This window comes from Nomascus leucogenys, chromosome 15, assembly GCF_006542625.1.
Source record: "Nomascus leucogenys isolate Asia chromosome 15, Asia_NLE_v1, whole genome shotgun sequence".
Classification (NCBI taxonomy): Eukaryota; Metazoa; Chordata; class Mammalia; order Primates; family Hylobatidae; genus Nomascus; species Nomascus leucogenys.
Genome location: NC_044395.1, coordinates 48,043,583 through 48,070,654, shown reverse-complemented (window position 1 = coordinate 48,070,654; position 27,072 = coordinate 48,043,583). Strand labels below are relative to the sequence as shown.

Genomic DNA, 27,072 nt, shown 5'->3' with positions numbered 1-27,072 from the left:
CTAACTCATTAAACATAGGATTAGATAAAATGATTGATTTAAATTTTCAGAGCACTCAGCTTTGCTGAGTAACTTCTGTCTACATTTCAATATTACCATTATACATAATGGGAATATGCCAATAAGATTAGTTGGACACAATTCCCAGATTTTATCCATATCTTTAGGTGAGACTAAATAGAAAGTATTCCTTAAAATTCACTTCCCTCTCTAGAGCATACAAGTTTGGACTTGATGACCACATGTCAGGCTGTTCCCATTTTGGCTTGGCATTTTCCATTAGAAATGATTTTGATTTCCTTTTTCCTTTTTTACAGAAAATTATAAGCTAGCAAATCTATTGTTTCATATAAAATATATGCATATATAGTATATAACTACTGAATTATCTACAAAAACTACATTTGTGCATAAATGTGTGCATATAGATGTGTGTGTACATATATATGTCTATTTACAAAATGTTTTTCACAGGCAAGAACAGCAGCCTCACACAAGGCTTTGACCAGCTCCTCCTTTTTTTCGTAAAAAGAGTGTTAGATAAGAAGATAACTGAGCAGAAACTGAGATGAGAGAGTCATAGAATTCAAGTATTCCTGTTACATTTCTGTATTACGTTTTTTACAGGCTAAGAAAAGAGACTGTTCAATTTAATAATATAAAAAATAGAATATGTTCAATTTAATAATATAAAAATAGAATACACTCTGAGTAGTTAGTAATTCTTTCAGAAAAATAAGAAAAGATAATTAGAAATCTGGTTAATATTTGTGGTACTTAATAAAGCTAGTAAATTTCAATTCCAGTCACCAAACATTAGTTAATCTTTTTGGTTTTTGCTGGTCTTATAAGGACTTATCTGGAAAAATGCTTATAATAAGATTTCAAGGATTATTATAAGCTACTCAGCATACATAATTTTGATGCTATGTTTTTTGATTAACTTTTTAATAAAATTAATTGGCAAATGGTATCGAAAGTAAGAATGACAATAGATGGTTCATGAATAAATGGTTTCAGGGTCAAATAAATGGTTTCAGGGTCAAATAAGTTAAACAAATGAAACTAATTTCTGATGAATTTATCAACTTTTTATGTAACTATTCATTGAGAATTTCCAAGAAGGGCATATGAGCATATATGTTGGCTCCATTATTGTTAGCCATACTGTCATCCCTGCTTCCCTCCAATCCTGACCACCATCCAAATCTTGGCCTTATTATTGGTACCACAGATTTAAAATCTTCATGTAGACTATTGCTCTTGCAGGTTCCATCAGAGTGAGTTTTATTTCTTTATTAAGATTATCATTTCCTTTAGAGTGGAGATTATTTTATACTTCCCTAAACACCCCATGGTCCCTAAAACAATGCTACCTACATACACAAAAATTATCCGGGCACTTTTAGTGAGTGGTCGATTGAATCAACAGACTCCTCACACTGTTGAGTACTGAAGACATACAAGTGAACAATACATTTTTGTTTTGTGGCCTTAAAAACCTCAAGTTTAATGAGAAGACACAGGCAACTAGATAATATGCAATATCAGATGTAAAGGTAAAATACGTTAGAGTTATGAAGTTGGGCAGAGTCTAGCTAGACTAAGACTTTTAAAAACGTCAAAGAGGAATGGACATCAGAGTTGGGTTTTGAAACCTGAGGAGGTTTGCTAGGTAGAGCAGGAATGGGGTTTCCTTCTCCCTGGAAGAAGATGGATAGAAAGAGAAATGAAGGATAATCCAGATAGAAACACAGCATGTCTTAAGTCTTAAGATGTGCTGTTGTAGAAAATAGTCAGCATGTTTGGAGACTTGTATGTCTGGGATGTCTGAAAAGGAGAACATATGTACATAAGCAGAAGGAATAATGGTCAAATAGTTAGGTTAGGGTTAGTTTATGAAGAACCTTGTATTCTGAGTGCATGAGTTTGTATGTTTTTTCCTGGGTGGCTGATAACATAGTGATTATAGTGTGTGAATTGCAGAATCAGACTGAGTTGGGCTCTAATATGGGCTTTACCAATTTTTTAAAAAAGATTAAATGAGCAATCATGCAGATAAAGCATTTGACACAGTGTCTCATCTATCTAAGTACTCAATAAATGTTGGCTGCTTTTATAGGCAAACATGGGAAAACATGAATTTTAAAACAGGGAAATTATATCATTGCATTTATTCCTTTGTTATCATTAGATTTTGTTTTACTTACTTTTCCAGAATTGATTTTTGAGCAAACAACCATGGTGGCAGGGTAGAGAAAGACAAGACAAAATAGTAAATACATAAAAAACGACCTTTCTAAACTGGGTGGCCTTGGATAGTAAGAGCACATGCTAAAATTTATTGAATGCCTATTGTGTGTCAGGCAATATGCTAAGTGCTGTACTTATATAATTCCATTTAATTTTCACAGCATCATAGTAAGATAAGTGCTATAATATAATCTGATGTTTATAGAAAATGGATATTAAAGAGTTGAAATGGCACTCCGAGGTCACACACTGGCTAGTGCCAGAACCAGATATTGAAGTTCCTTCGATTTTAGATTTTTCATGAGATTGCTGTACTGTGTATGTTATTTTATTTCCCTGATCCTCATTTTCCTGTGTGTAGCATGGAAAGAAAAAAATTATACCTTCTTTATATGTTCTTGGGAGAACTTAATGCAGAACCTCCATGAAGGGACTAGTATAGTGTGTGATACATGGTAATCATAGCAACGTTACTAATTCTTCTTCTTATTATTATTTTTTACAGTATGTTAGAATATTAATATGCAATTGACTTTGGAGATAAAGTGAAGATTATTGTAGAAATTCTAATCTGTTCTCAAAAACCAGCTGGCTTCTATTGTCTGTACTGGAAAGGCAGAATCTTTCTTTTATCTATGGAGTTTAAATTATATAACTATATGCCTTACACTTTCTGAATACTCAATTTAGATCTGTTATTATGTGTTATTCTGTTTCTTTTAATTCTGTTTGTACTGGTATAAACTATAGCATGTGATAAGAAATGGGGACTTAATCTGAGGCATAAACTCTCCTGTGTTACAGGGGTTTTATATTGCATTGCAGTTATCTGTTTTTCTGACTGTTTCTCAATAGACTGCAGATTTTCAAGGGCATTAGTTATATCTTGGTCATCCATTTATCTCTAGAGTCTTTTGAGTGCTTGGTTCATAATAGGTGCTTAATAAATGAGCTTTACCTGAAGGAAGAAATAATTGAATGAATGAAAGGCAATCCTTACACAAGACATTATATTTGGGGCTATCTGAGGTCCTACTCCTTTAACAAGGACTATTATGACATGACTCTTACCAAATTCTCCAAGGTTTTATTAAACATTTATACCTACTAAAATTAGATGCTGCATATCACAGGTGAAAATCAGTTACTCAACTAATTGAAAGTTAATAGTTCGCATAGCTTATATCACAAAAGACTAATAATAATAATTCTCTTTTTGTTCAAAAATAACCCCATACCACCCTCCTTCCTTCTGGCACTGGAGGGGGACTAGAGATCTATTTCATTTGACTGAGGGAGCCCTTCCTCAAAGATAGACTAGGAGGCTCAGAATGTCTTTGTTTCTCCTACATGGCCTACAACATGAGCACATCAGAAAGCAGATTCCAGCCAGGAGTGGTGGCTCATGCCTGTAATCCCAGCATTTTGGGAGGCCTAGGTGGGTGGATCACAAGGTCAGGAGTTCGAGACCAGCCTGGCCAACATAGTAATACCCCGTCTCTACTAAAAATACAAAAAATTAGCCAGGCATGGTGGCGGGCATCTGTAATTCCAGCTACTCAGGAGGCTGAGGCAGGAGAATCGCTTGAACCTGGGAGGCAGAAGTTGCAGTGAGCCAAGATCGCACCATTGCACTCCAGCCTGGGTGACAGTGCAGACTCTGTCTAAAAAAAAAAAAAAAAAAGCAAGCAAGCAGATTCCAAGTACTCCAATGCCATGCCCCTGCTGACACAGAAGATAATAACATTCAGTGTTGAGGTTTCAGTCATTCAGTCATTCCTGAGGCTGGACCGTCTTGCCAGGAACTCACATGGTAACAGGGTTTAGAGAATTTCAGTTCTTAGAGCCACCTCCCTGTTTAGGACTCTCTTTCACTTCTCCTGCAAATCAGGAGGATTCTGCTCTGAATCACACTTAGACTGTCCACTGTGAAAATATGAAAAGATGACAAGTTATACTATATTCAGACATAAGGTTAAAAAAAAGCCTCTTCACATAAAGGGAAAACAGCAACATATTTCAGGAAGCTAGTATGCTATGGGTACATAGGATATTCTCATTCCTTTCCCAGCACGAGGATTGAGGGAGGAGGGCAGAAGTAAGGAAGCATCTGTCTAAGGCCCTGCTAATGTTACAGATCAGAAAATAGTGCTCTGCTCTGCTTCAACTGTAAACACTGTGAAATGCTTTCTTTCCCCACCAGGCAACTGGGCTCTGGGATAATCATCCTAGGCACGAATTCATAGAGTACTGTCCATTCTACAGCTTCATTATAGAAAACAGGCAAATGAGATGCAGAGTGACACTCTTGGTTTTCTGTGGTTGTTTGAGCTCCCCTTAACCCCTCCCTGGAACTAGTTATTCAATAATAGCCACAGAAGAGTCCCAGATATTTGCAGAGTAAATGTGACGCTTGGCTTTGACTCCTGGAAGCAATGGGGGGTGGAGTAGGGATGAATTACAAAGAAAGGCCTTATTAGTTGACACTAAAAGTACCTATAAAAGTCTCATGTACATAGAGGTAACCTTTCTCCAGCCCTTCTATTCAATTCCTGAGTAAGCAAATTTGGATTAACCACTCCAACCCCTTACTTAGAAACTGCTTCCATCACAGTTATCTCCTCTCTGATATCTTTCTATTAATGTTCATTTTAAACTTATTTCTCCTGGATAAATATTATGTGTGTGCTGGCATGTGTGTCTGTGTTTATGTGAACAAATGTGAAGTTGGAAAAAAAGATACCAAGACCTTGTGAATTTTGGCCTCTCTTTTCATACATCTCTAGGCCTTTTCTACTCCCTAAGGGAAAGCTTAAGCATGGCAGGTCTCTCCTCTCTCTCTCTCCTTCTCTCTCTCTCTCTTTCTCTCTCTCTGTGTGTGTGTATGTGTGTGTGTGTATGTGTCAGTTTTTATATAGTGCTAAAGAAATGAGAAGGAAGAGATACTAGGAAGGGAAGATCATTTGTTCCCAATTAACTCTGCTTATCTGTGTGGCTGAGGTGGATGATCTAACACAATTGTATTCATTGTAGCATGCATTATTCCCCTCTCCTCCACCAGGATATACCAATGTAATAAGCCTTTCTATTATCTCGGCTATATCCAAACAAGTGAGGAAACAAATACTAAATGATATCTTGCTATTGTAGAGAAACTCAGACCATTCTTGCTGGAGATACGTCAAGTGATTACATTTGTAGATCTGGACCTGACCCAAGGAAGCCTGGTATGTTTATCTGGGATCTCCTACTCTCCATGTACTACCCTCTCTGTCCCTTTCCCCTCATTCTCAATCAAGACAGGCTTGAGCAAATCTAATTTCTGGGATGATCAGATCTAAAGCTCTAAGTATTGACTAAACACTGCTAAGAGCATCGCATGGCATAATTGAGACCAAATGCTTGCCACAAACAGCTCCATGTCATCTCCTACATGAATGGATTACTCTAAAATATCAGTTCATGCACTGGCTTCATTGAGATGACCTAGGAAACTTGTTACATGACACATTCCTAAGTTGTATTGCCCAATATTTTGCCTCAGTCTGTTTGATAGTCAGCTAAGTTTGCCAGGTTTGGGAACTCCAGTTTTAGACCTCAAATTAGAAGTAACTCTGGGAAGAGCCCTTGAGCACTCATTTGGTGAAGTCACTTTCACCTTGTCCAGCTTACTCTGGTGCTGTTTGCCTAATTTTCAAGGACATGAATTATGCTACTTTGTTATATCTAAGTGGAAGGAAAATAGGAGCCCCAATAGCATTCTGTTGAGTCACTCCCACAAAATGATCCTCTGAGACTCATTTTGCAGATGCACTGAGATCCAAAGATAGCTGTATAAAGGGATTGTAGGCATAAGGCCATCAGATGCACCAAAGTGCACACATATATGCCTACACATGTACATACACTATCATTGCCTTGTCTCGGAGAGCCGTAGACAAAGTTGGCCAAGCCCTTGGCCAGGGCTATTACGAATGATTGCTCAAACTGTATGCTGAACAGTTCTGGGCACCGTTTTCATAGACTGCAAAGTGAATAGTCCTCCAGCAGTTGTGCAATATGGTGGGCCTTGGAAAAATTTAGTCATTATTTTGAAAATAGGAAGGAGCCCACCACCAATGAAGCAAACACAATGTTTGTGGTGAAATTTCAACAGGATTATCTTCTTGTTATGCAATTAGGTCTCAAGCTCTGCTCTCAGCACATGGATACACATATGCACACACTCTACTTATTGAATTTTTCCTTTTCTCTAATCCAGGATGATTTGCAAAAGTTTTCCTTCCATACCTCTACACCACAGATGGATTGAGAAATGTCACAACAAATTAGAAGTGAAGAGTTAAGTCATGGCAAGTGACTCCTCAACTCAAGACTCCTTCAACATTCCAGAACTGTTTAATGTCAATCTTGACTGTCTTTGTCTCCAGGGCCCTTTTCTTTTTTCTCTCTTTCTTTTTTATTTTTGAGACAGAGTTTTTGCTTTTGTTGCCTAGGTTGGAGTGCAGTGGCGTGATATTGACTCACTGCAACCTCCGCCTCCTGGGTTCAAGCAGTCCTCCAGCCTCAGTCTCCTGAGTAGCTGGAATTACAAGCGTGTGTCACCATGCTCAGCTAATTTTCGTGTTTTTAGTAGAGACGGGGTTTCACCACGTTGGCCAGGCTGTTCTTGAACTCCTGACCTCAGCTGATCCACTCGCCTCGGCCTCCCAAAGTGTTGGGATTACAGGCATGAGCCAACGCGCCCGGCCCCAGAGCCCTTTTCTTAAAACCAAATCCCATGCAATAAAGCACGTTTATTTCATGCAACACAGCTTAGTTAATGCTTATAGTTCCAAATACTCTGGTTTACTAGGTACAACTCAATCGCGAGTGCCTAGTATAAAGGAACATGCACAGCACAGCAACAGAGAATGTTCATCACCAAACACAAGGAAGTAAAGGAGATGCAAAGCTATGGTAGCTAGAGGAGGATTAGCTTTCCTGATTTCAGTTCGAGAAAAGCCACTTGTCTCTACAGTCCACTAGTTTGGCAAGGCATTTGCCCTTGGCTGTGAGATGATGTTACATTCAGAGTAAGGTATATTAATTTCCAGGCTTGTCCAGGATCAGGGGCTGGAGTCTTCCCTCAATTGTAGTCCTTTCCTTAAAACCAGTTCTAAGCTTTTGCATTTGTTTTATTAAGTGATTGGGTAGCCCTGAAATATGAATTTCCTCCAATCTCTTCCACTTTGCAAACTCCAGAACCATTTGACCAATAAGTTAAAACCCAGAGGAGGACTGACTGTGAGCTAAGGCTTCAGACATGCAAAGCGCACAACCCTGGGAAACAGCAGCATCTAGGACAGGAGGCTCCCATTACTACACATGAGGACGTCATAGGTTTTGCAAATCAAACACACACAGAAAACCAGTAGTAGCCCAGGTTGGACACACTGTATCAGTTGCACAGTTGAGTGAGGACCCAGACCAGGGAGCCACCTGTTCCTCTAGCTTGCATACATTTATTTCACACCACCTCAGGCCACTCATAGTTTGCTTACCTGCTCATTGTTGCTCTCCCACCATTCCCCATACTCCCTTTGGGGGTGAAACACTCTATTTCCGACTTGTGCTGGGCCAGTCTCCTGTCTTTGTACCTGGTGAGCATGAACAAGGACAGGAGCAAACAGAAAGACGTGATTGTGTGCTTAACTGCCAGGCTGAGGAAGGGCCGTGACTGTGGAGATGGTCACCCTATGCCAAAACGGGGGTTCCTGCTTCTCAATGCAATGACCAACCTGTGATACTTATTAGATGAATGTAATGGCGTATGGACAACATCAGGGATGATGTTGTTACTTTTTGGTTAAACCACATTTAACCCATTCTTTCACATTGCCTATTAAACTGTGAATGTGTCACATTTAATAGTCAATGGTAAAAGGTGTGCAATTTCTAGCATCTTAGAAAAAGATGAATATCAATCAATACATTAGAATCTATTCAGTGCTTACCATGTGTCAGACACTATGCTAGAACTTTACCTAAATTGTATCCTGGCAACAGCCCTGGGCCAGAGGCTTTGTTATCATTTCCATTTTACTGATGAAGAAACCTAAGATTATAGAGGTTAAGTAAATTAATCAAAGATTAGTTAATTAAGTAAGTGGTTGGGCTGGCTTTTGAATACAGGGAATCTAAGTTTAGAACTCACACTTTCGCCATTATAATGTGTTGCCTTCCATTATCAAGTTTTTAAGCTAATTATTATCTTGAGCAAGGCCTCATTGAGTGATACCATTCTGGATGTTGTTAGACATTGGTAATAACAGAGGAGAGAAGACATGTTCTTTGGATATTAAAAGTTTCTATAACCATTAAGCTAAAGTTTGACTGTCAGTATTGGGATGCCGCCATTATTTTTGTATTATAATTGGCAGTTCACTGCCCTTTGAAGACACCAGATATTTCATCTAAAATAAGTGATGAGATTCCCAATATTACTCTTCTATGTGGTGCATCAAGATGAGTTCTTGTATTTCAATGACAGTTTTTTGAGCTAACATGATTTCACAGAAATAACCTCTTTTACTCATTGGTTCGATTATGTAAGGTTGTTAAAAAAGAACTGTTATTTCCATTTGCCAGATGAGGAAGCTAGATTTACTTAACTGACTTCGTGAAAGTCACAAGCCTCATCAGTAGAGAATAACCACCAGTAGAGCTTGCAGGGGCCCAAAGCTCTTAAAGGTTTTATTACCTTTTCGCTAATTAAACTAGAGCCTGGTATAATACCACTTCATCCAATAGTATCCTGGTATTATATAGGTATCCTGGTATCCAATAGGCTATGATAAAAGGAGTTACTGTAATAAGACTTGTTTATCTCAGTACAGTCACACTCTTTTTATTTTCCTGCTGTTTCGAAAGTAGTATAAAATAAAACAAAATGCAACAAAGTCAACATCATTATTGATCCTGGGGCAGAGGCCTTCCTCTTAACTTTTTTCCCCTTCTAAAATGTTTAAAGTATCTAGTATTTGAAGAAAAATGGCTTATTACATCAAGCAAAATGAATTTAATGGATTACCTATTTAACGGACATTAGTTGAGCATTTATTAAATCCTAGGTAATGGACTTTGCACTACAGATGTAAAGATAAGTAATCTGCAGGCCTTGCCTGATAGAATTTACCTAACAGTAGGAGAAGGAAGGAAAGAAGAAATACATACACAAGTGACTTTAGGCGTAGGCATAAAGAAGAGAGGAAAAGAACTTAGGGACTTTGTTAAAGGAGGTAAATCATCAGACCAAGCTAGATTGAGTAGACTTAATTTTACTAAGAAAATACCTTAGAAGTACCAATGGCCAAATGATGCTCAATGTTTCAATGCAAAGTATTTTGTGCTTATTTGTGAATTGGATTGTTCAACCAAAATACTGCTCTACAGCTCAAATTAAAAAATATTGATAGAATAATAAATTATTGGTGGTCATACAGTTCCTTACAAAGGGATCCTTAACGTATTTTTGAATATTTTCTGTTAGGCTAATTGTGAATTAATCATTAAATATTTCACAGATGAGTTAAGAAACCTACAGTCTTCATGCTTATAAGCTCTTCTCTCTCTTTCTCTTTCTCTCATGACCACACACTCTGCCAAGTGACCTCTGTTTATGAAATATGGAATAGATCCTAAGCATCCTATTCTATCTATCAAACTCTAACCTCTGTGAAGAAAAAGGAATGCTTACACACTGCTGATGGGAATGGAAATTAGTTCAGCCACTGTGGAAATCAGCTTGGCAATTTCTCAAAGAACTTACAGCAGAACTACCATTTGACCCAGAAATCCCATTACTGGGCATATACCTAAAGGAATATAAATCTCTCTACCATAATGACATATCCATGTATATGTTCACTGCAGCACTATTCACTATAACAAAGTCATGGAATCAACCTAAATGCCCATCAACGGTAAACTGGATAAAAAAAATGTGGTACATATACATCATAGAATACTATGCAGTCATAAAAAGAATGAGATGAGGTCCTTTACACATGGATAGCACAGGAGGGCATTATCCTAACCAAACTAATGGAGAAACAGAAAACCAAGTACTTCATGTTTTCATTTATAAATGGGAGCTTAACATTGAGTATGCATGGACACAAAGGGAAAAATAGACACTGGGGCCTCCTCGAGGGTGGAGGGTGGGAGGAGAGTGAGGATCAAAAAACTACCTACCAGGTACTATACTTATTACCTGGGTGATGAAATAATCTGCACATTATACCCCTGCAACACACAACTTACCTATAAAACAAACCTGCACATATACCCCTGAACCTAAAAGTTTAGAAAAACCATAGAAACAAGACAACAAACAAAAAACAAAAACAAAACCTAACTGCTTTTGGTAAAAGCTTTCACTGGCATATAAAAAAGAAAATAATGAAAATTCTAAACAAACAATAATAACAAAACTCATTTTAAAAATGTGAGCAATGTCTTAGACCTTTTGGAACTTTCAAGTAGTTTTTATATTCAATGCAAGCTGAAAATGGCATTAATACAGAATGGGAAACGCATCATTGCTTTCAGATAGGACCCTTCTTGCCTGTCTGTACCTGTAATTATATTCACCAAATATTTAAATAGACCATGTTTTTATTCATTCACTTACTCATTATCCCATTTACCAGTAATATGCTGTTCAAAGTTACTAATAGCTTTAATAGTCTCAACTGTTGAGTTCAAAAACTCAACGTTTTTTTCCAGTTGAGTTTATTTTAGAAATATGGAATTGTCAATTAAAAATAGTTTAAGCTTTTCAGAATTTACAGCTCATGGAATATCAATTTTAAAATTTCATTTCTTTTACATAATAAATTTATATATCAGACACTAAAACAGCCATACACTCATACTTGCGAGGCACTGTTTCAAGTGCTTTGCAAGTATTAACTCACTTTTCAAATGAAATATTTAATTTACTATAGTTATATTCAAAGTTATAATAAATAGTAATGACAAAATATTGAGCATGCCAGGCTGTTTGCTGTACACTATTGTAAATTATTAAAACAGCCGTACAAAGCAGCTGCTATTATTCTCATTCTGAAGAGGCAGACACTGAGGATCAGTGTCGGTAAGCCCAACCTCATGTGGTTTATGAGCAGGGAGCCCAAGGTTAAAAATCAGATTTCTCTGATTCTAAAGCTCATGCTATTTCCAATAATTTTTCCTCTAAGTGGCAATGTTACTACGTTTAAAAACAAAATTACAAAAGCTTATTATTTACCTTTTCTCTTCTTAACCCCGTTTTGCAAATAAGTAGCAGAGTTATCAAGCACAGGCAGTAGAGAATCTAGTGACAGGACTTTACATTTTATTACTTCATTTAGGTCCCTATGCCTGTACCAGGCAGGTTTAGTTTACATCATTCAAAACCGTTTACTGAATAGTCCATGTGCTGGGCACTGTGATAAGGAGCATATGGGTGATTATGTCATTGATAAGGTCACAGTCTTGAGTGAGAAGATGAAATGTAAGCAGATAATTTCCAAACAATGTAAGAAGTTTTATTATAGAAACAAATACAAGAAGGGTTACTTAACCCATACTAGATTGGCAGAGAACACTTTAGTGAAATGTGATACGTAAGACAAATCTGAAAAATTGAGCAGACAAGCACCATGAAGAGAAAATCAGGTGCAAACATGTAGAGAGGTTTAGCAGCATGGTGCATACTGGGTAACACTGTTTAGTTATTTTTATTGTAAGAAGTATAAAATAGGAGGTCAAAGGGGAAAGCAGATGGAGAAGTATATAAAAATGATGAATTTTCTTGTTGGTTATGAGATGTCATTGTGGAATCCTTATGCTAGATAAAATATGATCAGAGTTGACATTTAGATAATATGCAATGGACTTGAAGGAACAAAACTAGAGATAGAGAAATACTACTACAGTTATGTATGTGAGAGATGATAAGCTAATGCTTAGGGCAGTGATAATACAGATGAAAAATAGAGCACAGTCTCAAGACTATTTAGGAGGCAAAAATGAGTAGGATTTATTGGATGATGAGTATAATAGGGAGAAGTATAGAATGATACCCCAGTTAGTGTGTTGGATGGTGCAGTTAACTGAGTTAAGAAAATTCAAGAGAAGGAGTATATTTGGGGAAGGAAATAAAAAGCTTCATTTTGGAATATTTGATTGGAGGTGCTGGTGGGACATCCAAGTGGACATATTCAGCAGACACATGAGTATAAACATTTGGAGGTTAGAAGATTGTTACACACAGGGGAGCTCTCAGCGTACCGATGGTTACAAATACAATGAGAATGGTTGAAAATATTCAGAACAGGAAAACTATGTAGACAGTGGAAAGAAGAGGTGAATAGCCATGCTCATTCTACCTGTCCAAAAACTTTCATAACACTGTTAGTGTAAGCATTCCCTTAAAACATTTACTGAAAAAAAAATTTGCTGAGTGCCTTGTATATGCTAGACATGGAGTTCAAGGCTCTTCAAGCTTATAAACTTGCGAGTTTTCTTATAAACTCTGGATTTCTAGATTTATGCCTAATATAGCTTTGACAATTTAGTTTATAGGCCAGAAGCTTGGCATGAAAAACTCTCACAATAGATTTAATAAATTTCAGAATGACTTATTCTGAAATAAGTTTTGCTTATCTTCTGTAAAGATTTTTGTTGTTGTTGTTCTTCTTCTTGTACCTTCTTTGTCCAGGAAGTTCTAGCTCTTCTGTACCGAGTTCTATAAGAGCCTATGTTCATTTGGTAAATCTAAAAGATGTGCAGGTAAGAATAACTTAGGATCAGATAGTAAATGTAATTTTCCATTATTATTTGGATCAAAAATGTCATTTCTTCACCTCAATTCCTCTTTCCTACCAATACCTACCGAATATTGGATTACCGAAATTTCTATATTGGCTACGTGATTCAAAATGCATAAATGCGTGCAGAATGAAGTGAAAGATTAGAAGAAAATAAATGAGTTTAAATAATAAATGTGTATATTAGGTGAAATAGCAGATAGATGGAAAATTATGACTGAAGCTGGCAGAAAAGGAGAGATTTTGATATTGGAAATAACGATGCCTTATGTGGGGCTGATCAAGTTTGAGTAAGTGACCAGGAATAGGAACATTAAAATGTATTAGAACTGGGAGGAAGAAAGAAGCTTGGTACTCATCTGTCCTTTATACAAGCACTAAATTCACTCAGAATGATAGCCGGGCTTGGGATAGACAGAAGTTCTTTATCCAGAAGTTGGCAGTAAATAGTAGTTATAAACGAAGCTAAAAGATAGAGGGATAACTAGATTCCATGAGTCTAAATTCAATCCGAGCTTTAATTTTCACATTTTTGTATGTAAAGGTGTGAAATATGTCTGGAAGCAGGGTTGAGTTGCTGACCTCCATCTCTGTGTCCTGTGAAACACGTGATATGGAAGAATAAGAAACTTTACTTGAGAGAGATACGGGGTAGTAATGTCCTTAGTAGGGAACTGGGTTTCAGTTTAAGAAAGCAACAGTAAATGGAGAGTTTTGTGAAGCGGTTGAATAAGAAGGGGGGTTTATAATTAAATAGGAATTATATACAGGGCCTCTATATGGTTTGGAAGGGAAAGGTCAGTGGATGAAGCAAAGAGCAATATATAGAAGTAGAATTTACAAATGTGGTACAACTTATGAGATGCTGGGAAGATTCCAATGATGAATTCTTTCCTCATTTTTCTCTGATGCCAAAGAGCAAATGTTTTCCATCCTGTATGAGTGAGGACACTCAAGATGCAAATGCTGTTGTGAGTATCCCACGGCATACTGAGACATATTTTCTGATAGATATTGCAGACTCTCTGAGAACATATTTGGTTAAAAATGAGTGGAGAAAGAGCCTAAGTTTCCTAGAGAGTTCAAGAATGGAGGGGAAAAAACACAGCAAATGAGAAAGTTAAAGGCACCAGAGGCACATTTCCCTTACTCCAGTTTTGTCATAGGCTTATCCTGCTCCAGGTTTTGTTCTTTCCAGGAGATAAAACTGTCTTAAAAGTAATTTTCTTTTGCCACTTTCTCTCTCACACTGACATCTACTATGGCCCATAGTCTTCCCCTTGAAGGAGCATTGTGCTAAGGCTTGTGAGCACTTAAACTTGTTTTTCATTCCTAAGCTAGCTGTCATTCAGCTTAGTGAAAACCACAGGGAGGTATTTTCTTATATGTGTAGAAACCACAGTATACCTATTTTACTTCATGCTATAATGCTTTAAACTATTCATAGAAAAAACAGTATGATTTCTCTAAGAAGTCTGTGAAAGGGAGTTGGAAAATGTTGCATATTTCACATATGTCTTATGTGTAAATTTTAGTAACTCAATATAGAATGGACACTAATGAGGCAGAAGGGTAAGTCTGGGGAGTTAAGTGGGTAGGAGTGTGTTCTTCAAGGAAACCTCTCATTTAAACCAATATAGATGCATCCCATTTACAAAGCAAATTTAAATTCTCTCTTTCCTCAACTACTTTTTATTATTTAGAATAGAAGTATGGTATGAGCAGACAAAAACAATATGGGAGGAAAAGAGTCTTTTTGGCCAAGAAAGTGCCAAAAATAGTAAAAGTTATTGAGTGAGGGACATTTGAACTATAGTCATATGACAAGTCACTGTGAATGTTACAGAAAATCCTATAAGGGATTTTCATACCAAAATTGCAGTAAAGATGGCAGAGTTTTAAGACTAAGCTTGAGCATAAACATGGAAGCGCAGAGACTTAAAGAAAAATGACCACGTGAATAAACCCTAAACATAGTGCCTGCATTGTGTAAGCCCTCAACCAACATTTTCTGAGGGAATACCTCCATGAATAAATGAACAAAATGTAATTGTAACTTTAGGGATTATCAAATCTCCAATGGGATTTGCTGTTGTTATTTGTTTTGTTTTTAATAATAAATACAAACTGAAGACATTCTGTACATGTTGGTCAAGAGATCAAGGAAGATGGAAAATATTAAAGATGTTTACAGAAAGTGGTAACTAACGTACAGAGTTTTGAGATAAAGTAATTGTAGAAAAAAGAAGGAAAGAACAGACTTTTTTGTAATCAGTCAGCATATACTGCAGGCTCCATCTACAAAACATACCTAAAATCTGACCTTTTCTCACCAGTATTTATTACCCTGGCCCAAGCCAAAAATACCTGTTAAAATTGTTAACAGTTTCTCAAACTGGTTCTGCTTTGTCCGTTACTAAATTTCCCCAACCCAGACCAAACCCATTCCAACCTCCACCCAGCAAGCAGAATATCCTGTCAAAATAGAAATCTTTTCATATCATTCATCTGCTCAAAACGCTGTTAGTTACCCATTTCTCTGAGTAAATTATGCATTTTTTATCATAGTTTACAAATCCCTACACTTACCTCCCACTCCCTGACTATCTCTCTGATCCCAAAACTCACTTTTTCTCCCTTGCTCACATTGCTTCATCTACAATGATCTTCTTGTTGCTTGAAGACACCAGATATCCTCCCAGCATAATGTCTTTGCTTTGGCCATTTCCTCTGCCTTTAATGCTTTCCTTAAAAATATCCTCAAAGCTTACTTCTTTCAAATTTTTGCCTAAATGTCACTTTCTCAATACATCCTGCCAGACCACCCTATTTAAAAAGGCAACTACCACTCTACTCTTTCTGTTACCATTTCCTGCTTTTATCAGGAACACTTATCTAAAATAATTTATATTTTACTTATTTATTTTATTTATTCTGTTTTCCCCCAGTGGAATCTGTGATGCAAGCTCTATGAAGGCATGGGTTCTGAACTGTATGCTTCACTGCTATCTTCCCAGTGCCTATGATAGTATAGGTAATAATATTTATTGAATGAGGTATGCATGAATGACTGACAAAAAGGAGAATTAAATTATAAATTTCCAGGAAAGTTGCATAAGTAATGAGGAGGCAAATGTTAATCCCCAAGACAATGGGAAAAATGTCTCCAGAGCACGTCAGAGGGCTTCAGGCAGCCCCCTTCCATCACAGATCTGGAGGCTTAGGAGGAAAAAGTGGTTTTGTGGGCCAGGCCTCGGGTCCCTGAGCTGTGTGCAGCCAGGGACTTGGTGCCCTGCATCCCAGCCACTCTAGTTATGGCTGAAATGGGTCAACATAGAACTCAGACTGTGGCTTCAGAGGATGCAAGCCCCAGGTCTTGGCAGCTTTCATGTGGTGTTGAGCCTGTGGATACTCAGAAGTCAAGAATTGAGGTTCAGGAACCACCTAGATTTCAGAAGATGTATGAAAGTGTCTGACGTCCAGGCAGAAGTTTGTTGCAGGGCTGGGGCTTTAATGGAGAACCTCTGCTAGGGCAGTGCATAAGGGAAATGTGGGGTTGGAGTCCTCACACAGAGTCCCTACTGGGGCACTGCCTAGTGGAGCTGTAAGAAGCGGGCTGCTGTCCTCCAGATGCCAGAATGGTAGATCCACTGACAACTTGCACCGTGTGCCTGGAAAAGCGGTAGACACTCAACACCAGCCTGTGAAAGCAGCTGGGAGGGAGGCTGTACTCTTCAAAGCCACAGAGGTGGAGCTGCCTAAGACCATGGGAGGTCACCTCTTACATTAGTGTGACCTGGATGTGAGACATTAAGTCAAAGGAAATCATTTTGGAAGTTTAAGATTTAACTGCCCTGGTGGATTTTGGACTTCCATGGGACCTGTTGCCCCTTTGTTTTGGCCAATTTCTCCCATTTGGAATGGCTGTATTTACCCAATTCCTGTACACCCATTGTATCTAGGAAGTAACTAACTTGCTTTTGATTTTATAGGCACATGGGTGGAAAGGACTTGCCTTGTCTTGGAAGAGACTTTGGACTGTGCACTTTTGAGTTAATGCTGAAATAATTTGTGACTTTAGGGGACTGTCAGGAAGGCATGATTGGTTTTGAAATGTGAAGTTATGAGATTTGGGAGGGGCTAGGGCAGAATAATACGGTTTGGCTCTGTTTCCCCACCCAAATTTCATCTTCACTTGTACTCCCATAATTCCCATGTGTTGTAGGAGGGACTTTGTGGGAGATAATTGAATCATGGGGGCAGTTTCCCCATACTGTTCTCGTGGTAGTGAATAAGTCTCACGAGAGCTGATGGTTTGATAAGGGGAAACTTGTTTTGCAAGCTTGGCTATCATTCTCTCTTTGCCTTCTGCCATCCTTGTAAGATGGGACTTGCTTCCCCTTGCCTTCTGCCGTGATTGTGAGGCTTCCCCAGCCACGTGGAACTGTAAATCCAATTAAACCTCTTTCTTTTGTAAATTGCACAGTCTCGGGTTGTCTTTATCAGCAGCATGAAAACAAACTAATATAGTTATATGGAAGATACTTATTTTTTAAAATATTTGCCTTTCCTTTGCATTGTCACATTCTTCTTAACAAGCCGTCCCATCCTTACCTTCAGGATGTAGACACTGATTAGACTAAGATGATAATAGTAATTATCAGATTCATTTGCCACTTTACTTATCAGTTTTAGCCAATGATCATGGGAAAGAGTCTTCTGGAGACTTCTGAGAACAATTTCTTTAGTATTAATAAAACACTGGAAAACATAGTCTCTTTTTCTGTGGACAGTGGTCTGGATGTGATACCTGACAGTGCTCCAACCATATGGCAGGCATGAGAGAAGCTAAGCCAACATTTCAAAAACTGTAGTCCAGTGATTCAGTGGTACACTGCAAAGGTCGAAATAAGTAGGTCCTTGAGCCTCTGTGTCCTTTGAGCTACTGAATTAGCCCTTTTAGTGTCAGAAATTCTTTTTATGTGAGATTAATTTGCTTATCATTTAAGCCACTTTGAGTTAGGTTATAGATTTTCTGAGGTTGAAATCCTCCTATCTGCTATACTTGGTTTCATTAGTTTTTCTTCCAAAACTGAGTCTAAGACTTTCTGAAATTGTTTATAGCATTTACTTAGGTTTGACTGTTTGTAAATATTGTGTGGGTCTCTGTGTGTGTGTACACATGTGCGTGTATGTATATATATGATGAATCTAAAGAAGTTACCACTAACAAATACTTTAGTTTTACTTAGATGTTTGTTTTCTTTTTAAATAATGCTCCTTTCTATATGTACCATTTATATAAAATAAGTGTGAGAGTTAATAAGTTAGATTTGTAAGGAGCAAAAAAGAGAGAGATCGATTGGGTAAAACAAAGTATTATTTTCTCAATAATCCACACTTAGAGAAAGCCTAAACAATTGGTCTTTATAATTATGGAAGAAATGCCCTTGTTCATTTCCTGAAAGCTATGTTAGTTACAGTCATAACCAGTTACTGTGGGTTTAGCGTTACATTCTTAAGCTGATTAGGTAATGGGAAATGATTCAGCTCATAGCACTGAAGCCTTATAACTACTCTGAAAACGCTTTTGTTCACATATATTGAAGAATTGGCATGGGCTTATACATATTTAACAAAAATTGTTGGCAATTATCTTTTGTGTAATTCGAATAAGAAAATGTCAACACACAAAAAATAAAATGAACCTCAATGTACTTATGTGCTTATTCCTTATTAGTCAGTGACAGATCCATACACAAGTCGTCCTGGCTCAACTCAATGATGATTTAGGAGTTCCTTTCCAGCCACCATCTTCTTTGAGACCAATTATAGCAAATTTTGGAGCCAGTTTTTATTTCTTAGCTCTCTCTTTCCCTTTGCCTCCCTGGCTTGAGACAGAATTTTTCTGACTTTAGTTTTTAATCTTGACTTTGCTGTAGTTATTGTATCCACTCCCCGCTTTGTACCAACACAAAGCGTTATAACAGCTTTGAGCACATTCAATTCTGTTCCCATGTTGGTTCCTTGAATACCAGCCAAGACCTCAGCTTTTCGACCTCAGGTGAAATTTGGATCAAACATCTACCCCTAGATGATATCTTTAGTGATCACCCAGAAACACAGTTTATAATTTTAAAACATCTTAGGGAAAATATATGAGGTAGAATGCTGCACATTGCATCTTATTCTACAGATTTATTGCCACATTCCTTCTGGGACCATCCTAATTTTGGATCTTGGCAGTCATAAAGTGAAGAGAGAAACTATGGTGTAATATACTTTTGAATAGCATTCACATTATTATAGAAAAACTTTCCCTATATCATTTCATTTTCTTAACAAACTCAGGAATGTAATTATCCCCATCCAGCAGATAAGGAAACTGTGGCTCAGAAAGCTTCACAATTTGGTCAAGACCTCATAGCTTGTAAGTCTCAGAAGTGCCACTAGAAACCAGATGTTTTACCTCCAAATCTCATGCTCTTCGTTAAAAACTTACTTTTTTCTTTATTTCATGCTTAAAAACCCCTTTTTAAATAATCTGATGGCACATTTGAGAGACTGAAAAGGTCGTACATGAAGTTAATAGTGTATACTTAGAGGAGTTAGGCTTTGAGCACAATATATGCTTATTTTTTAAAAGGTCAAATTTGACTACATAATGGTCAAGTGGAATGAATCACCCTCTAGGCCTCTTGCTAACACGCAAACAGATTGGCATTTCTCTGGCTGGAGTTTTCCTAGACAGAAATACACCAAAAATCTGAAGGCTGTAAAAGAGGCATCACTGAGAAGAGCTGACAATCAGTTTCGATGTGTGGGATACAGTGTGATAGCAGAAGACAGACAGGGACGAGATGGTAGAATATTTTAACAACTTCAAAGTGTTACAAAGAGAGCTGAAGGAAAGCCCAAGTCAGCCTTCCAAGTCTAATTGATCAGAGGAAAATTCTAGATGAAGGCAGAAGGGAAGTCATTATGGATCTTTAGGTTAGAGGGAAAGAGTGAAGCCAAATTTAAAAAGATCAATATTATGCAGTACTATTGCAAAGTAATTCCTTTCTTCAATATCATCTCTCAACCTTCTATGTATCTATATATGTAAATATATTGGAATGATTTACTAGATATTCCATCAGATATTGTGGTCTCCATGCGCAGAAAAACATCTTTTGCACAGACTTGAAATGTCAACTTGATTCCCTCAGATAAATCAGATTAAAAACAAAAATTGAGCATGATTAATAGCTTCAGAAACTAATGGCAAAGTGAACATAAGTTGCAAAATGATTTGAGAAATTGCCAGGTAACATATTTCACTGTGTTCTGCGAAAATAATGGAAAGGTAAAAGCTGAAAAGTGGGGAAGCAATGCAAATAAGGAATTAAAAAGTAAAAAATCAGCTGTATTGACTTAGTAATTCTAGGAATTTATTCTCAGGAAACAATTCAACATAAGCTCAAAGGTCCCTGCACAAAGATTTTTTCCTTCAATGTTATAGAAAACAGAAAAAAAAACCCTCAACAAAACAAGAACAAACCAACCACTGGAGAATAGTATAATAAATTACAGGATAGCAATATTATGGAAATGTGTTAAATTTTGTATTGAGTACAGCCTTTCATTTAGCTTCTGAAGAATTCCCAAAGGATGTATTTTAATCCTACTTATGATGAGAGCTTGTTTTCAGATATGAATCATCATAAGCCATTGCCATTTTATTGTGTACTTTCCTTCGACATTACTATTTGTTGTGCAATCAATAGAAATTCAGGAAGATACAGATTTCAAAACCAATCCTAAGGTGCTTTACAAGCTTATACAACATCCTCAATAGGGAAAACTTTTTAGGGAGGGACAAAATGTTAACTATAAGAAGGGTCTCCATAGGAAACATTTCATTATAACATTAATTAAAAGTTGCTAGTTTCTATCCTATAGGACTGAGGAATTTTCAGACAGATAACTTATTATTTCTAAAGAGAGATAGGTAGTTTTCCAGTAGAGATTTTTCCTCACATTTTTACACATGAACAACTGGAAATGCTGTGAAGTCAGATGAAGCTAGATAATAAATATAATAAAAGCCATCACTTACTGAGCACTTGGAATATTCCAGACACAATTCTAAGTCCCTGAATTTACTGATTTAATCATTGCAACAGTCTTTTGAGTTAGATACCATTATTATTCCTACTTTACAAATGAAGAACTAGGACACAGGAGATTAAGTGATTTGCCTAGGTTACTAGATTGATCAACTGTGAGGTAAATTTCTTCTCACTAAAATGCTGGCTACAAATAGTAGCTGTGCCATTTGTTAAACCTAGTTCTGTCTTTAAATGGCCCAAGGGATACAGGCAACTGTACTATTTTTCAAAGCTTATCATTTTTTTTTCCCATAATCTCCTTGGCTTCAGCCACTGCCTATGCTTTTACTTGAGCCCTTTCTACCCTTTTGGATAGGAAGACTGATTCCTCTGTGATACTAACTTTGATTAAAATTTGCACCAGCAACTTAATTTTCTCAGTGTGGGGACTGATGGAGCTTAAACCTCAGTAGTGCTCAATGGAAGCAGATTTGCTCTAAAGCTGATGGAGTATCTGGGTCCCTCACTCACGGATGCCCCTGGCAAGGCCTTGTTTCTATTTCTGTATTCACATTTTGTAATCTTTTTCTTAAATAAAGCTCCCCAAGTAGAAGGAACTTTAGGTCTCACAAAGCCTGGATCTACCTGTTTACCAGAGTTTGCCTTTGACCCATAAGGGAATCATAAACTAACTGTGTTTATGTTCATAGGGTTGGTTATGCTTTCTGAGTTACAATTTCCCCATATATAAAATGGAAATATTGAGGATCAGGTAAGATAATTCATGTAAAATGCTTGATTTTAGTATTTGTTTCATAATGTTGCTTTCATATCTGTCATTTTTTTCTGTACTAATAACTTCTATAACCAGGCAGGCTTTTCCCAGATAGCTCTGATACAAAATATTTGTCCTGTTTCCTCCACATACCCCCTAATACTTACGAAATAGTACTTCCTCATACAAGACATAACCAATATAATCTCCATTAATTCTTTTAAGTTAATGCATCTTTGATTTTCTTACCTCCAGATGGACCTACCTCCATCTGGACCTACCTCCATTTGGATCTGTCTGTTCCCACATACCCTAATTTATGCTGCTGCGATTTAGGCTGGATTTGAAAATGATATAGAGACAGATGATGTTCTTCTCTTTACTTCGTCTCAGCCTGTCTCCCTTGTTAATCTGTAATAGAGCCTATTGTCTTCCTTCATACCAATTATTACAAATTATAATTAAATATCTGCCTGACTACTAGTTTAGTAACTGTCTTTCTCACTACACTGTAAACTTTATGGGTATATGGGCATGTCTGTTCTTTTAACAAGCATCTATGATAGGGCCTAGTATAGAGCAGCAACTCAACAAGTGAAATGGTAAAAGCAGGGACATTTATCAAAGGCAAGGCAGTACTATTTCTCTAAATCTAACTACATCAAAACTAGCCTCCCCCTTCTATTATACACAGAAGTTCATTCACCAGTTCTTGTCTCAACTAAATCATTCTGTTTGCCACCCTCCTTTTTTCCTCTAGCCTTCTTCCTTTACCTTTGTTGCCCTTTTAACCCCTTCTGTCCTATCTCAACGCGTAAAACTTGTCTTTTTTTTCTCATTCCTTTGTCTTTGGACTACTTAGAAACAAAAAAGCTTTCTACATTTTGCAAGAAGCTTAGTTCTCATTTATTTCAGGATTTAAAATAACTGGATTTTCACAAGAAAAAGATGAGATGGGGTGGAAGGAGATTTGGATGTTTCTTTTGCCTATATATATGCGAGGGGTGAAGACTGAAGGGAGGGGAATCGTGCTTACTTATGATAGTTGCAGCTGCCCAAGAGTGGGAATGACACCCAGGGAGAGAGAAGCAGTTCTGGAAAGTCCTGGGCATGCAATTACAGGTAGCTAGTGTAAAGTTGTGCACTTACATGGCCATCAAAAGAATCATCTCCACTTCATGACACTGGGAGGAGAGAACTAAAATCACAAGCCTATGACTAGAGATTACCTTTCCACTTCCTCTATTCTTCATCACATTGTCTTTATTTTTATTTCTATTTTTATTTTATTTTATTTTATTTTTTGAGTCTCGCTCTTTCACCCAGGCTGGAGTGCAGTGGCGTGATATCAGCTCACTGCAAGCTCTGCCTCCCGGGTTCATGCCATTCTCCTGTCTCAGCCTCCTAAGTAGCCGGGACTACAGGCGCCCACCACTATGCCTGGATAATTTTTTTTTTTTGTATTTTTAGTAGAGATGGGGTTTCACCACGTTAGCCAGGATGGTCTCAATCTCCTGACCTCGTGATCCACCCGCCTTGGCCTCCCAAAGTGCTGGGATTACAGGCATGAGCCACCGCGCCCGGCCCTATCACATTGTCTTAAGAGTATTATTTTAATAAAGGTAATTATATTTCTCCTGGTGTTAGGATAATGTTTTATGGTTAATTATAATCACACATGATTACAACAGATGGATTTCCTAATTTTGTCATTTCCAAGCTGATTTCCACACTGCTGAGTGTCTATCACAATAAAGGAGAGTGAGATTACTTTAATTTCACAACGCAAAATACCCAAAGAAACATTCACTGATGTTTCTTAAGTACTTAGTATTTGCTAGGTCCTAAGCTAGGAGTTTCATTGTGATCTATTATAGATATTAGGAGTTTATCATGTCAGAGTGTGATAAGCTAATGCATGAAGTTAAGTAGTATCATCTGTATATACACACGTATATAAGCATATATAAATATATAGACACAGATACATGTATATACACACACACAATCATACACATATACCTATATAAACATACATATAATAGATATACCATAGCTCTTCAGATTTGTCTAACTTGACTGGGCTTTAGTTTGCCTGAGATGGGCAATATATTATGGTAATTAAGTGCACTGGATTTGGAGTTAATTAACATGGATTTTATTCTCAGCAATACCACTTACTAGCTATATTGTTATGAATAACCTGTATAACTTTTTATCAAATTTTCTATTTGAATAATGGAAGAAATACTACGTAATTTACAGGATTGATGTTTTATGTAGATTTTAGCATTTAATTTCACTAAGACACTTATATGGTTTGGCTCTCTGTCCCCACTCAAATCTCATCTCGAATTGTAATTCTCATGTGTCAAGGGAGGGACCTGTAATCCCCACGTGTTGAGGGAGGGAGGTGATTGGATCGTGAGGGGGAGTTTCCCCCATGCTCTTCTCATGATAGTGAGTTCTTGTGAGATCTAAAGGTTTTATAAGGGGCTCTTCCCCCTTTGCTTTCTCTTCTCTCTCCTGCTCCCTTGTGAGGAAGGTGCCTGCTTAACATTTGGCCATGATTGTTAAGTTTCCTGAAGCCTCCCCAGCGATGCAGAACTGTGAGTCAATTAAACCACTTTCCTTTATAAATTACCCAGTCTTGTGTAGTACCTTTATAGAAGTGTGAGAGCGGACTAATACAGACACTATGACATATGTACTATTATTATCCCCCTTTCACCGATAAAAAAACTGAGGCACAGAGTGGCTAGGTAGCTTGCTGAAAGTCACACAGTTAGATGAGGCAAAGTCAGCACTCATATTTGGGCTGTTGAACACTGAGGCTTGTATTGTAGAACGCTAGATTAGAGAAAATAACCATATTACCAAAGGGATGACTAAAAAGAAAAAAAAAACAAAAAAATCAAGTAGAGGGCAAAGAATGAAGAAGAGAAAGAGGAAGAGCAAGCATATGTAACAGGCACTATACTCAGAGCTTTTTAAACATTGTTTCAAACATTGTCTCCTTACAACCCTGGGGAGGGGTATTGATGATCCTATTTAAAAGAGATCTGTAGGTCACAAAGTTTGTAAATGTTGATGTTGGAATTCAAAGCTAGGTTCTTCTGTTTGTAAATGATATACTTAGACACATATTGTGTATTTTCTAGATACCTGGCATAGTTCTTGGCTTTCTACTTGACATCCAGAAAATACATTTCACAGCCTCTCAACTCAAGGAGCTTAGAATCCAATGGGGATGAGAAACATTGATTGTCATAGACAAACAAATAGAGAACACCAAACTCATGGTAAAGATAATAACACCTGCCAGGCATGGTGGCTTATGTCTCTACTTGCAGTACTTTGGGAGGATGAGGCTGGTGGATCACCTGAGGTCAGGAGTTCGAGACCAGCCTGGCCAACATGGTGAAACACCATCTCTACTAAAAATATAAAATTAGCTAGGCATGGTGGCACATACCTGTAATCCCAGCTACAAAGGAGGCTGAGGCAGGAGAATCACCTGAGCCCGGGAAGTGGAGGTTGCAGTAAGCTGAGATTGGGCCACTGCACTCCAGCCTGTATGACAGAGGAAGACTTCATCTCAAAAAAAATAATAACACCTAGGTGTCCTAGAATGAAAAAATAAAACTCGTAGAAGTGAAATGGAAAATGCCATGGTGGAATTTGAACTTACCCTGGCCTGAGAGGCACAAGCTTGGCACACTGTGCACAACAACTATTTGTTAACTGCATAAGTGATAAGAGCTGATTAAGTGAAAAGACATGATATTCTTTATCTGTTACCTTTCTTTCTCACACGGAGCCTTGTAGAGCTGACGGTTTAAGATTTCTCCTTCAAGCCTAGAAAGAGGGCAGGGTGTAGAATGTGTCGTTGGAGGAAACAAATGGGTGCAAGCTGACTGCCTTGCTTGTGACTGTCACATTCACCACAAATAAAATAGCAGAAGGTTTCTGAAGGCAGGGACCATGTATGTATCCCAGTGCCCACAACAGTGAATGGGACCTGGCAAGACTCAATAATAAAAAAAAGTGCTGAATGAGAGAATAAATAAATGAGAAAGAAAAATATTTCAGAGAAGACATAGAGAAATCAGAGAAGAGGAAAATAAAAACCCCACAATCAGGAGCCATACCATCATGTCATCCTTTTTCTTTGTTTTTTGAGGCCTTTCCTGTCCTAATAATTATTTCCCTTTTTGTATACCCACAGTGTCTCCTACAAAGGATCAAGTTACCTATACTTCTTTACTAACATTATTTCTTTATGACACTGAATTTATTATGAAGAGAAAAGTTATCTGGGGGAGGAATGGTATTGTATTCATTTTTATATCTCCAGTGCCTAACCTATCATCTAGCCCAAAGCAGACAACATGGTTGCTATAGCTTGAAAATGTCACCAAAAGTTCACGTGTTGAAAACTTAATTGCCATGTAACAGTATCAAGAGGTGGGACATTTGGGGGTGATTGTTGTGAGGGCTCTGCCCTCACAAATGGATTAATGCTGTTATCATGGGAGTGGGTTAGTTATTGGGAGAGTGGGCTCCTGATAAAAAGATAAGTTTGTCCCCCATTTGTTCTCACTCTATCTCTCTCTCACACACACACATACACATGCTCTCTTGCCCTTCCAACACCGGATGACCCTCACCAGATGCTGGTGCCATGGTCTTGGGTTTCCCAGTCTTCAGAACTGAGAAATAAATTTCATTTTAAATAATGTTACCCAGTCCGTGGTATTCTGTTATAGCAACACAAAACAGTCTAGGAAAATGGTGAAATGGTACCTATTTATTATGATTGCTTGGGTAATAACATTCACTGAGCGGACAGCCTTGCTTTCCTGTGACTGACTTCTAGTCACTGTTTTCTTTCCTAGCCCAGCCTTGTGTTTGCTGCCTGGTTCACATATTAGACTTTTCTACTCTTTGTATTATGGACTTCCTTCATTTCACGAAGCTTAACTTCATTCTCCATAAATGTGTGCATTGCCCCCTTGTGTCTCCTTGAGTGAAACTCCCCACCAACCTCTGTTTTGGGCTTTCTCCCCACTCCTGTGAGGCTCTGCTGCCCTCT

At 37.6% G+C, this 27,072-nt stretch overlaps 1 protein-coding gene across 4 annotated transcripts in view; it reads right to left on the bottom strand.

Annotated features, from left to right (window-relative positions):
• The window catches only part of GRM5 (glutamate metabotropic receptor 5), a 579,659-nt gene that overhangs the window by 12,888 nt on the left and 539,699 nt on the right, over window positions 1-27,072 (bottom strand). For 2 of the 4 annotated variants that reach the window (XM_030829702.1, XM_012502874.2), the window contains exon 9: window positions 7,797-7,892. The exons of the other annotated variants lie outside the window; for them this stretch is intronic. In XM_030829702.1, coding sequence (XP_030685562.1) covers window positions 7,797-7,892 — 96 coding nt within the window. The remainder of the gene's footprint in view (window positions 1-7,796; window positions 7,893-27,072) is intronic. 4 annotated transcript variants of the gene reach the window in all.